Raw genomic sequence first — 12,530 nt, forward strand, 5'->3', positions numbered from 1 at the left:
ACTTTACTGAAATCCTCTTCAAAAAGAAAAAAAAAAAAAGACAGAACAATCCAACACATCCCCTTTATTCATTTAAAAAACATGGACGAAAAGTAATAGGGAAAGTTTTAGCAATAAAAAAGGGATCCTGCTTAAAAATCTATAGAACTTGTCTAGCAACATAAACTGATTTCTTTGGGTTAGTGATGACCCCATACAAAACCCCAAATTCAGAACACTCACAGTGCAGGAGAGTCTGGCTACAGACCACTTTTCTACTTTAGGTTAAACTCTTCCCTTAGACTCATGTATCAGCTTCAACATAAGTAGAATATGTAGCCCTCACAGTAATATTTTCCTTAAATGGTAATGGATATGTTTTAGCTTTCAGACAGAAAAACACTCTGGGCCATGTTTAAAAGAACTCTAGGGTCACAGAGGCTTATGGCTGACTCTTTAGAGCAAACTCAGAGCAGACTGCATAGCAGTTATACAAGCAATTAAGAAAAAAATCTCTTATTTGGCATTTCTCTATCAATATCTCTTGGGCCTGTGACGTGAAGGTCATTCACCGTTAAGCAGATAGAACGTACGCCAATGGGTTCTGCTTGGCTGAGATGAGACTTTCATGCTCCTGAATACAAAGCAATGAACAGTGTTTCCAGCTGTCCCTGAAAGGCCTCATCCTCTTCCCATCACAAAACTTGGCTCTTCAGCGTCATCTTCCTTCTCTTCCTCCTCCTTGCTATCCTCTTCATCATCCTCGCTGCTGCCTCGCTCTTGAGATTGATCCGGTTCTAAAAACACAAACAGCAGGAATTGATAACATATTCCCATATGTCGCCCTTGTTAAGTATTTCACAACAAAATCGTCTCAGGTGCTAAGCAAACGTGTATTAGGTCACACTAATTAGTACGGACGGGTAACATATTCCCATGTGTCTTCCTTGTTAAGTATCTCACAACAAAGTAGTCCCAGATACTAAGGAAACACGTATCAGGTTATATTAATTCTACCGAGTGATGTAGAGCTCAGAATATCAAATTCTCCCTTGGAGAAGTATTCCCTTACCTCCAACGTTACCACTGTGCCAAGTCTGTCATTAAACAGCTTCACCTTCTGTGGAACATTATTTCAAACAGAGGCAGTCAAACACTGAAGTGAGAGATTATCTCACTCCCAATCTCACCTCTGCACGTCCGCATGAATTTTCAAGTATCTCACAGTACTGTTAAAGAATGCAGGCACTGGGAAGCCACAGGCAAAGCTCAGTGTATTTCTACACTTATCCAAGTTTACAGAAACTCCACGAGCTGCCATGAACAGGCAGCATTTACAGGCTGTTTGGTATACTGCAAGTACAGGAACTCATTAAGATATGCATAAGATTAATGAAGGTCACAGAAAACTTGTGAAGCCTGCTAAAAGACCAGAAAACACTTACTTTAAATTAAAGGATAATGAAAATTAGCTATGGCATAAAGTGGGACCTGAATCTAATAGCCATTCTTCTGCTTCCAGCAGCTCTCGCACTTTTACTGTTTCTCAGGCCAAGTCACACCCATACCCTGACCGGTTTCACGTAGGATTTAGGCTTAGTGGTCTGATGCCACCGCGTGGTGAAGTTCTGTACTTTCATTTTTTATTAAGGGTCTGTACAATAATGCAACTTTAACAGCTGACCTTATTTACCGCCAACCTTTATTCTTAATGTTTTTTCCTACAACAAAGGTGAAAGATGCCAACTCAGAGGTTTTATTTATTCATTCAAAAAGGAAGATAAATGCTTGCCTGCCACATCCAACAAATACATTTCAATTAATTTAGGAAAAAACCCTCAGATCTCAACCCAGGGCGCACAAAAATAGAAAAATACAAGCCTGATCTCAGTAGACTAAAGATAGTTATTAGTGGCTTCTATCTCCACTGATTTGACTTTATTTTATTTTTAAAATAGAAAACCACAAACTGTGAAGAGCTAAGGACTGTTCTAAAGACAGGCAAGCTTGGATTCTGGCTTCCAGAAGATGATTTACTTGTGCCAAACAAAACCACTCCAGCCCAACAATCGGTACGTGGCAGTGCCTCAGCACGGTGCCAGTCCCTGATCCAGCTCTCGTCTCTCCCGGCCACTCCCTAAAGGGATGGGGATTCTGTTTTCTTCACTCAAAAGTGAGCGAAAGTATGTTGACTCATACCTAATTTCTCCTCCCAGTCACAATTCATAAACGATAGCTTTAAAAAAGAAACAGAGCCAAACCAAAACACCAAAAAACCCCGCTCTACTACATTCACTTGCTGTCACAAGTAAAATTAACCTAATGATTAATTTGTCCTCCCATGTTTATATGGGAGGCTGGCAATGGCTCAGTTGAAACAGATCCAATTTTGAAAAGCAAAGCAGAAATAAGGTGGAACTGTCAGACAAGTCACTGTTTTGGCAGAATTATCAGGAACTGTTGTAACTTTAAGACTGCAGAGTTAGCGTGCTTATCCACAAAGCTGTGTGCTAAGCTAAAATACACTTAGTGAAAAGAAGGAACAAGTATGCAAGAGTTTGAGCAAACAGTTACGCTGACATTGCTCAACATAAATTTTCAAGACTGCAGGAGAACAGAGGCAGTCAGGTTTTCCACGATTATTTCTATGTGGCATAAAATAGTCGCGTGGAACAGATGGCACCGTGGTGGCTCAATTTCTTACACACAAAATCATAACTCAGTTTCTTGCTGTCCAAGCTGTGCATTTTTTCCACCTGTTTTCCCATACGCATTCAAAATATACTTGGTAAAATAACACCCTTTAACAATATTGCCTTTTTTAGCAGAAGATGTTCTAAATCTGCAGTTTGTCAGAATCACTGGGGCAAAACATCCACAATCAACAAACTCTGATTCCAATGTTTGCTGTCCAAAATTTCCCCCAATTAAAGGCAAAATATTCACAAACAGCCAAGTTATTTGTAAGATTAAATCTCAACATAGATGGCTTTCAAAGAGGACTTTTGAAACATTAGCTAAAATAACAAGCTTAAGGCTCCTATCCATGTATCGAGAATGGTTGCGGTAGCAGGGTGGAACAAACCCTTCCAGGCTTCAATTACGGAAGAGAACTAAGTCTTGAGAAAAGAAAACTAAATCTCACTGACCTTTCTCCTGCTTCTTTTGTTCGAGTTTATTTTTCTTAGCTTGCAGTTTCTTCTCTTTTAACTTCTGGCTATAAAGCAAAGAAGAAAAGACTTATGCAAATCCAACATTGTAACGCTTCTGCACATTCATACACCGATAAAGGACATATTACAGACATCTTGGAAAAACAGACTTCAGCAGAGAAGTTCAATTTGAATTTGGCTTCAACTGAAAATTCACGAGAGCAAACTTAGACTTATGATCAACAGAAACTTTTCTATGGTGGTTTTAGTCTAATGGACTTTTTTTTTTTTTTTAAAGTCTTGCATGACGCCATTGCAACCAAAACAATATGATATGCAAGAATCTCCAAGAACACAGAAGGAACAAAATGAAACTGCCCCTACATTTCAGCTACCTAGCCTAATAAACAAAAAGAGAAAATGGTGTCAAAACCCAGACTGCTGGAACTGAACATTGGGAAAAAAAAAAAGAAAACTATGTCATCACCAGTAATACGTACTTTAATTGAAAAAAATAATGCAGTATGCTTTGACCTTCACCTTTGGCTGTACTTAATCAATATGTTGGGCCCTAGGAGTGACATTAGGGGTAAGAGGGAATTTGAGTTCGTGTGACCCAGTTCGATTTGCCTGTCAAAGGTAACCAGGCAGTCTAATGGCAGACACAGGGCAGAGCAATCTGGGATTCATCTTCCTCTCTCAACACCATAAATGAATTCTCTTGAAACAGAGGGTGAAATACTGTGCCTGTTAGGTCAGGACAGAAAAGAAAGGGTGGTGAGGGATGTTAGAGGGGCTCCTGTAGGGCAAAGCTGCTTGGGACCTACACCATTAGACTACAGAAGGGGGACAAGGAGGCGTTGGGAGTGTTTAGGCAGCATTTGCTGTTTGAACAGTTGTTCTTCATCTCAGCCAGGGAGAAGGCAGCTGGCCAGATCTAACTTGCTGGCCATCTGTTGGACCACACTAAATTAAAGTAAGATGGCAGCAGTGTTTGTGTTGTGCACTTTTGTGCTAATATGCCAGTGAGTCACTATGCACAGGCCTTTCAGCAGCGGCTCCCAGCTATAAGACACAAACCCCCATTCTCAAAGAAGCAAGAGACAGGCTGCTCAGGGCCAGACCCTCCAAAAGAGCCGAGCCGTGATACCCTGCTATTTATGAAAGGTATGGCGGATACAGACCGTGGAATTTAAATTCTTGTATCGCTGCATTACAACGCTCACACTATTTATTGAAAGCATCAAACTTTTAACTGTTTCACTTTGTCTAAAACTTCAGAGAAGGATGGATTTAATATTTTTAAATTTTTCCATCTAACTTACTACACCTGCCAGGCATTTCAATGAGGTAGGCAGAAGCGGCTACTGATTTTAACAATACTGCACTCATCAGTGGCCTTTTCAGTATTCACAGACTGAATTTGACTAGTCACACTGACCGTCACACGCAGGACAGCATCAGGCCCCACCACGCTCTGCTAGTCCAAATCCATACGTGCACCCATTAAGCAGTACCCATTTTTGCACTGAAGCTGCTTGGTGTTAGCTGTTCCAGATATTTATTTAAGCCAGATGTAAATAGAAACCTTTCCTGACATTGTTATAACAAATATACAGTAAGACACATTGCACTCAACACCACCATGTCAGCAAAAGCTGCTCAACCAGTCAAAAGTTATCCTGCTAGCGATGGCACGGAAAATAAACCACGCCAGCAAAGCCTGTCAAGTTTACAGCCACCTTTAGAAACCAAACAATGACATTAACAAAATTAATTTCCACAGCCAGACTTCTCAGCTGATAGATGTAGACACAGAACAATAGCATTTATCCAAAGCATGCAGCTACAGATGAGGCACAGGGTTTGAGGGTTGCCACGTCAAGCCTCCTGGGAACAATCTGCCCTTACCGCTTCCTTCTGCGTTTTGCTGTTTGTTCTTCTGCAATCATCTTATTCCTCTCCAGTTTCTTCTGGAATTCCTCATCTAGTCTTTGCTGTAATTGATCACACGTCATACTTTGGTCACAATCTAAATTAAAATACTTCTTTTCAAAGTCATGTCCTTTTAGGGAGGAGTCTTTTAGCAAAATACAGAAGGGAGCTTTGCCAGATTTTGTCTGGCTACTTCTTTATACAAAAGCCGTATTTCTAGGGATGACTTCTGTACAGACAGCATTTTTAACCTGCAGCCTGAGCCAAACACTGAAGTCTTTAGAGGGAGGAATCCTCACCAAAACAGATGAGGAAGGTTGGGCTTCTGCCCTAAAGAATGTTTCGGTAAAGCAAGAGAGTAATTTGAGACTCAAACATTAACATATGGATCAAAGGACTCTTCTTGGCCGAGAGACAGTATAACAATAATGCTCTCTGAAAGAGGTGCTATTCTACTCGACCAAGACTTAAAAGAGAGTGATCTGGACTCTGTGCACAGGGACTTGCTTTGATTCTGTCTCTGCAAGACAGTGGTATTAGGGATTTCCAGTTTTTAAAGCATTTTCAGTCCAACCTGAGAACACAAACATTCACGTGCAGTCGTACTGTGTGCTAGGACCTCAGTGAACAGAGAAGATGGAGCATGTCTGACACAAAGCACCAAATGTTTCAATATTGACAAAGACGCCACATATCACATATTCCTACATTTTTCCTCTGATAAGGGGTGGTTTGGAACCAAATTATTTGTACATGACTTTAAAAGAAAAAAAGATTTGCAATGAACAACAAATAGTTGGGGGTGGGGGGGAATTACAAAAAGTCCTGCTGACCTTCTCAGCCATGGCATCCATGAAATCTTGCCTCTGGTACTCTCGCCGACGAAGATGCCGGTACACATGAAACTCCCCACTCCCAGCTCCAGCACTGGAACCTACAATAAAGAAGAGTTAGTCCGCTAGAAAATAATATTTACTACATGCTCACAAATGACTACAGCTAGATGCTGAGGGACAGGACATATGAAAGGGCACTGTAAGATGAAAATCTGCTAACAACACACAGTGTGTCACCATTTTATATAAGCTCAAATCACTCACAAGCGAAAGCCAAAGCGAGCTGCAAAACCACGCGCTTATGGTTCACTGCAGTTTCTACCGGTCAGTCACTCCCCTGGAGAGAATCCAGTCTTAGCTGGACACTGAGGCAGTAAAAGAACTAGAGATCAAATGCACACCCCATTCTTTTATAGGCAGAGATGATCTAAAACATCCTACTGAGGCTGCTTCTCACTAATTTTCAGCATCTCATACAAAAAATAGAGGTCAACAGAAAGGCGATAAATCCCATCATATTATACTTTCCCATGCAAGACAGATACCACTGACAGTTTTTGACCGTTTCTTCATAAACGAAATCCCTATAGCGCTCTCTTCCTGGCATCAGTCTGCATGTTGAAGTCTCACAGGAGCTTTCAACTCCTCACTCCATTCTCTTCCTCTGTCTCCTGAGCCATTTCTGAACGCAAAGCATGCCTCAAAGATGACACCTAGTAATTAAAACATGGCAGCTGGGACTGCAGCAGGGGTGCTCTTGATACCAACAGAATCCCAGCACGTCAGGTGCTCCCAGACAAACAAGACAGTTCAACTCAAGCACGCAGCAAAGCTATTTAAAAAAGCCATGACGGAATTACAACAAGCAACACAGTTTCTTCTGAAGGGTATAAAAGCTTTAGTCCAAGATCAATTATTCTGAAATAATAAGTCAGCCTCTAGAAAGGAGGATCATTAATAAGGATGAAGGTCCCAAAGAAAGACAAAACTTCTACATGCAGATAGAATTTATACCACAACTGCTAAATTTAATCCCTGCAGGTAGAAGTGAAGTGTAAGCAGAATACTTGTGTCAGGTTCCTTGCACAGCTGCCAGCTCCCTACCTGACCACGTACAATCAAACCCACTGAACGTGTTTGCTTCTCACTGACTGAGATTCAGACTCAAAACAGTCAGAAGAGGGACTTCATGTTTCTGAGCTTCCAGAGCGCTCTCAGATCCTTAGAAAGGGCAGATTTACTTATCATCATTTACTTGTCATTGCCAAAGCAGCAGCTTATTTCACTGCATGCAGTCCATGTGCTGGAGTGCCACAGGCATTGTTTACTTTGCGTTATGACAACGAGTGGAAAAGTGGAACCCAAGAACCAAATAAAACTTGGAAAAGCAACTCTTGAATCACATTTTATACCTCTTTTCTCCAGAAAAATGAGCAACAACAGAAAATCATCTTGGCCTTTTCTGTTAAACATTTTTCTAAGTTTAATGTAGCTGACCCTACAGTTATCTGAATAATAGTATCTTTACCCATGACATCTCTAACAAACTCCGGGGGAGGTCGTGGTGCCCATTCATTCAGTTTTTCAGGAATTGGTACAGTCTTTTCCTGCAAGAACAAACCAACCAGTCATCAGTATCTTCTAGGAGCAAAGTCTGCAATTTTAACACATTGTTGAAAGGTGGTGTATGTCTGACAACAGCCTCTTCCATCAGCTGACAGATTTCAGAAGGAGCACAGCTTTAGTAATTTCTTCATGCATAGGGATCAGGAGCAGGCAGAAAACAAGAATCAGGAGGCATCCTCTCTTTCCCTCACATTCAGGCCTGCAGGTCAACAAACCCCAGGAGGACTGGGAATGTCTGTGCTTCTTTTCAGTATGGAAACTAGAAGGAAGCAAGCCAGCACCTCCAAGCACTCGCAGAAACTGAGTATACTCCCACTACCAGTGGTCTGGGAAGAGATGAAAGGCATTTGTGCACCTTCCATGCCAGATCTACAGAGGACAGGGAAGAGCAGGGAAGGGAGAACACATGGTGCAAGGTCAGAGGAAGAACGTGGTGCGGCGAAGTCTCAGCCTCCTCCAGCGCACACACACAGAGGGAGGGCAAGAGTCTCCACCTGGCAAACGCCTCCTCCTCAGGACAAGGATCAAAACACCCAGTTAGAGGAATCAGGGTCATTCTTCCGCCCCCCTCAAATTAAAAACAGTGTGCAGAGGAACAACCAGCTGGGAGAGCACTGGGGGGCCAGTCTTCCCCTCCGGATCCCCAGGGATGGGTTTCTCTCCTCAGGGCACCCTGGGGAAGATGGACCCCTCTCCCCTCACGGCACCCCGTTGTGTGTGTGCGGGGGTGTGTGTGTGTGTGTGGGGGGGGGGTTCAGCCCCTCTCCCCTGACAGAGCCCGGGGGTGGTGGGGATCGGTCCCTCCCCCCTCACGGACCCGGGAAGGAGAATAGGGGAATCAGTCCCTCTCCCCTCAGGGACCCGGGGAGGAGGAAGGCGGAAGGGGTTTCGGTCCGTCTCCCCTCACAGAACCGGGGAGGAGGAAGGCGGGGTGTGTGGGGGGTGGGGTGTTTCGGTCCGTCTCCCCTCACAGAACCGCGGAGAAGAAAGGGAGGGTTCGGTCCCTCTCCCCTTACGGACCCGGGAAGGAGGAAGGCGGGGGCGGGGGTCGGTCCCTCTCCCCTCACGGACCCCGGGGAAGTGGCGGTCTCGGTCTCCCTCTCCCCTGACAGACCCGCCGCCCGGGGCCAGGGCCCGGCGGGTGCCCTCACCGGGTTCCTCATGAGCCGCTCGAGGCGGAGGCGCTGCTCCTCGGCGGCGCTCCGCGGGATGACGAGCGGCTGCGGCTCCTTGCGGGGCCGGGGCGGCCGCGGGGCCGAGGGCGCCGCCATGTTGCAGCCGCCTACGCGCCCCGCCCCTACGTCACGGTACGTCACGCCGCGCGACGCGCCGGGCCTGCGTGGCCGCCACCGCCTGTCATGGCGGCGGGTGGGGAGAGTACACGGTGGATAAGGGAACCCTGCGGGGAAACTGGCGTCCGGCCGGCCCGGCGGGCACCTGCGGCATGGCGGGGGCTGGCAGGGGAAAGCAAGCAGCGGCCGAGGGTGGAAGGGCCCAGGCGCGGCCTTGCTGGGGCTGGAGTGGGGCCTTGCCACACCTCGCCCCAGTCCCAGCTCTGGCTGTGGGGGCCGCTTCCCCCGAAAGCTGCGTTCGCTGGAGCCCGGGTATCCCCCGTCCCCTCAAGCACGTTCTCCGGGCTGCAGCATGTGCAGCCTGTCCCCCACAGGACCCCTTAAGGGACCCCTTAGCAAGGGAGTGCTGGTGAGGGATCTGGAGCACAAGTCTTGTGAGGAGCGGCTGGGGGTGTTAAAGGAGGCTGAGGGGAGACCTTCTCGCTCTCTACAGCTCCCTGAAAGGAGGGGGTAGCCACGGGGAGTTGGTCTTTTCTCCCAAGGAACGGGCAATAGGACAAGAGGAAACGGCCTCAAGTTGTGCCAGGGGAGGTTTAGATGGGATATTAGGAAAAATTTCTTCACTGAAAGGGTTGTTAAGCATTGGAACAGGCTGCCCAGGGAAGTGGTGGAATCGCTATCCCTGGAGATACTTAAAAGCTGGGCAGACATGGTGCTGGGGGACATGGTTTAGTGGTAGTTTTGGCAGTGTTGGGTTGATGGCTGGACTCGATCTGAAAGGTCCCTTCTGACCTAGACGATTCTATGATCCTATGATCTGTCAGGCTCCGGCCTCAGCCCTGATGGCAGAGCTCCGAGGAGGGTGAAAATTCAGTGCATTTCACACTGACACCCTCAGCCCTGCCAAATCCCTTCCCCGTGACAGTGTAAGCGATACGGGACTTCCTAGTGCCTCCCCGGCAGGCTGCCTGCGCCATCTGTTCGTGTCACTTTGGTAATTAAGCAGCGCTGCCCGCGGGCTTTGTCCGCTGACAGTGATGAACGGCAGCGTGATTCCCCACGGCGCGGCCTTGCCAGGCGCCGGAGGGGCAGGCAGGTAGCGGAGGGGGAAGCTGTGCCGTCTGCATTCATATTCACTCCTGGGTTTTGCAGGAACGGTGCCTGGACCAGCCGAGGGCTTGTATGCCCAGATCCACAGAGGGAGCTGTGAGTGGGGAAGAGGAGCCGGAGCTGGCTGCGATACAGGCTTCCTCTGCAAGCCAAATTTTTTGTCAAGCCACTGTTACCTTACAGAAATGGCATGGCATGTGCTCGGGCAGTGTGTGCGTCAGAGAATTAGCTAGTAAAGGTCATCTGCAATGGAAGAGGGGCATAAGCCTTTGTGTGGTTTGTGGAGGTAAGCTGGAGAGGTGAAGCTGGACTCCGGGTTTCAGACAGCTTCGTGCTGTGCATGTGGAGAGAGTGGCAGAAAGGGGGACAGAGAGGCTGGGAATGGCTCCTTCTGAGATTTATGGGTCATTTGTATGACCTGAATTTATTAAGCCCCTATGCTTTTCCCCCTTCTGTGAAGAAAATCGGAGCTGATCCTCAGGTTCAGCCCTGTGTTTACAAAAGACTTTTCAACCTCTGCTGAGGTTGCTATGGAAATGGTGCTAGTTTATGCCTCGTGTTTGTCTTACCAACCTGATTTGTAAAAGAATGGTGTGAATTTAGTGTTGGCTGAGTTCCCAGCTGGCCGTGCTGGCCTTGGAAGGCATCCTTGCAGTTACAGCCCTGGCTGGAGCAATGCAAACAGCTTCTCTCGTGCTGTCTCCCAGCTCAGGAGCTCCTGTGCCTGCAGGTCTCCCAGCCTTGGGTCCTATTCAGCCCGCTGGGACAGAAACCAGAGAGCGCCAGCCTGTACTCAGCCCCTGCCGGGGAGGCACTGTCTCTCTTTGCAGGCGCTGGGGCAACTACATGCCCCTGTCCCCTCTCAGTCACTGCAGAACAGGTTTTAGAAGCAGAGTTGCTGCAAACCTGTTGAGTTTCCTCTTCTCTCTGCTCTGCTGAGTCCCGAGCACAGCACAGGCCAGTTTAGCTCACTAGCCCATAAGGTGTCACCTCGTTTCTTCCTCCTTGCTGCCATGGCCACCAAAACACAGCTTCCAAAAGCGGGAACGTGAGTGATGAGCTGTCAGGTCTCAGCGCTCTCATGCCAGTCCCCATGAGAGGAAGGCAGCATGGCAGCCGTGCCCGCAGACATTGCGACAGCTCGAGGGCTGCGGGGAGCAGCTGGTCAGCTCAGTTCTCTTGCCTGAAGCGTGGCTTGTGCCAGCGACAGCTCACAGCCCTGAGGAATAGCGGGCAGTTGCCTGTCATCCAGCAGAGCCCACGCAAAGAGCGCGAGGAAAGAGACCTGGGAGCATCTCACTCTCAAACTACACATCTAGGGAATTAGTGCAGACTCTTGGTGTATTATGCACGTGTTACTTTTATGATGTATCTGGGGAGAGGGGACGAGACTGTTACCTGGGTCATAAAAAGATAGGAAGTATTTCATCATGCCATTAAAAAATACAAAGCCCACGGAATGAGAGTGCTGGTCTGCCATCTGGATGTTACCAGGCTTATTGGGGACAGGGATTTGCATTAGAACAGCGCAAAACAAACATAAAACTCAGCTCCCTGATCTGTAGCAAAGCAGCTCCTTTGTGTTTCAGAGCAGAGGCATTCCGAGGGGGTTTCCTACCAAAAAGGATCCTTCTGGAAGCACCGTAAGCCTTTGCTAAGACCGACCCTGCATGTCAGGCAGGCGGGAGCAGCCGTGGCCAGCTCAAACCCCTGCATGAAACGTGGGAGGCTGTGCTGCTGAAATCCCAGCACACTTTTGCCCTCATTATAGTATTATGCAGGTACTATGAAGTACCTGCCAGGGTGCAGCTCAGCGTCCCCGCAGCCCAGTCCCGCTCTGTCCCCAGGCAGAGGACATCGCTGGCACGCAGTCCAGCCCAGCCCATGCGCTGAGGCTCCTTTTCCCTTGTTTCACTACTAGATTTCTGCGTTTGATGCAAAGGGCTTTTGCGTCCTGCCCCTGCCCTCCCAGGAACCCTGTGAAAGGAAAGGAAAGCATGTTTTCCAGCAAGACTAACATTGTAATTAGTCAATTTGCTAATATGCTGAGGTGTGAATGGCTTACGGGGAGGCAGGAGGAGCAGCTGTCCCGCAGGCACAGCCCTCAGAGCCTGCCTTGTGGGCAATGGAGGACTCCATACGGAGGGGCCGTCACCTCCCCAGCTCCTGATGGATGAGCTCTCCAGGAGCGGGGACGAGGCTCTGGAGGCTTTTTGGAGAGGGAATGTTTTTGTGAATGGATCATGACACAACCACGGCCCGACTGCAGAGCTGAGCAGCTCCCTCCACACCCCCACCTCCCAAAAGCCATGTGTTAGCTGCGTCTGGAAGCCGTGTCTGTCACGCTGCTTAGCTGTGACAGTACCGTCTGGGACAACCTACCAGTGTTCCCGGGGGATCCTCAGCAGAAGAGAGCACACTAGAAAGGCATACAACGGCAGAGCGTGAGGCACTGCCTCCCAGGAGAGACAACGGCATGGGAGGGGGGGAATGACACGCTACGGGGAACTCGTCTGCGAGGAGCTGTTAGCACAGGCCTTTGGCTAGGGAGGTCCATCGTCACTCCCCAGGGCCGCTAATTCACCGTTCTCTGTGCTGCT

The 12,530-nt window shown here is 47.8% G+C and overlaps 1 protein-coding gene across 1 annotated transcript; it reads right to left on the reverse strand.

The window, feature by feature from the left end:
* Positions 1-49: 49 nt before the first annotated feature.
* On the reverse strand, positions 50-8,820 carry PRKRIP1 (PRKR interacting protein 1). Its single transcript, XM_063341331.1, has 6 exons — positions 8,680-8,820; positions 7,431-7,509; positions 5,900-6,000; positions 5,043-5,128; positions 3,129-3,196; positions 50-776 (listed from the first exon to the last, which is right to left on the reverse strand). The coding sequence occupies exons 1-6, from the start codon at positions 8,797-8,799 to the stop codon at positions 661-663; spliced, it is 570 nt and encodes a 189-aa protein (XP_063197401.1). The 5' UTR covers positions 8,800-8,820; the 3' UTR covers positions 50-660.
* Between the last annotated feature and the right edge of the window lie 3,710 nt (positions 8,821-12,530).

The sequence above is a fragment of the Chroicocephalus ridibundus genome, chromosome 7 (genome assembly GCF_963924245.1).
Source record: "Chroicocephalus ridibundus chromosome 7, bChrRid1.1, whole genome shotgun sequence".
Classification (NCBI taxonomy): domain Eukaryota; kingdom Metazoa; phylum Chordata; class Aves; order Charadriiformes; family Laridae; genus Chroicocephalus; species Chroicocephalus ridibundus.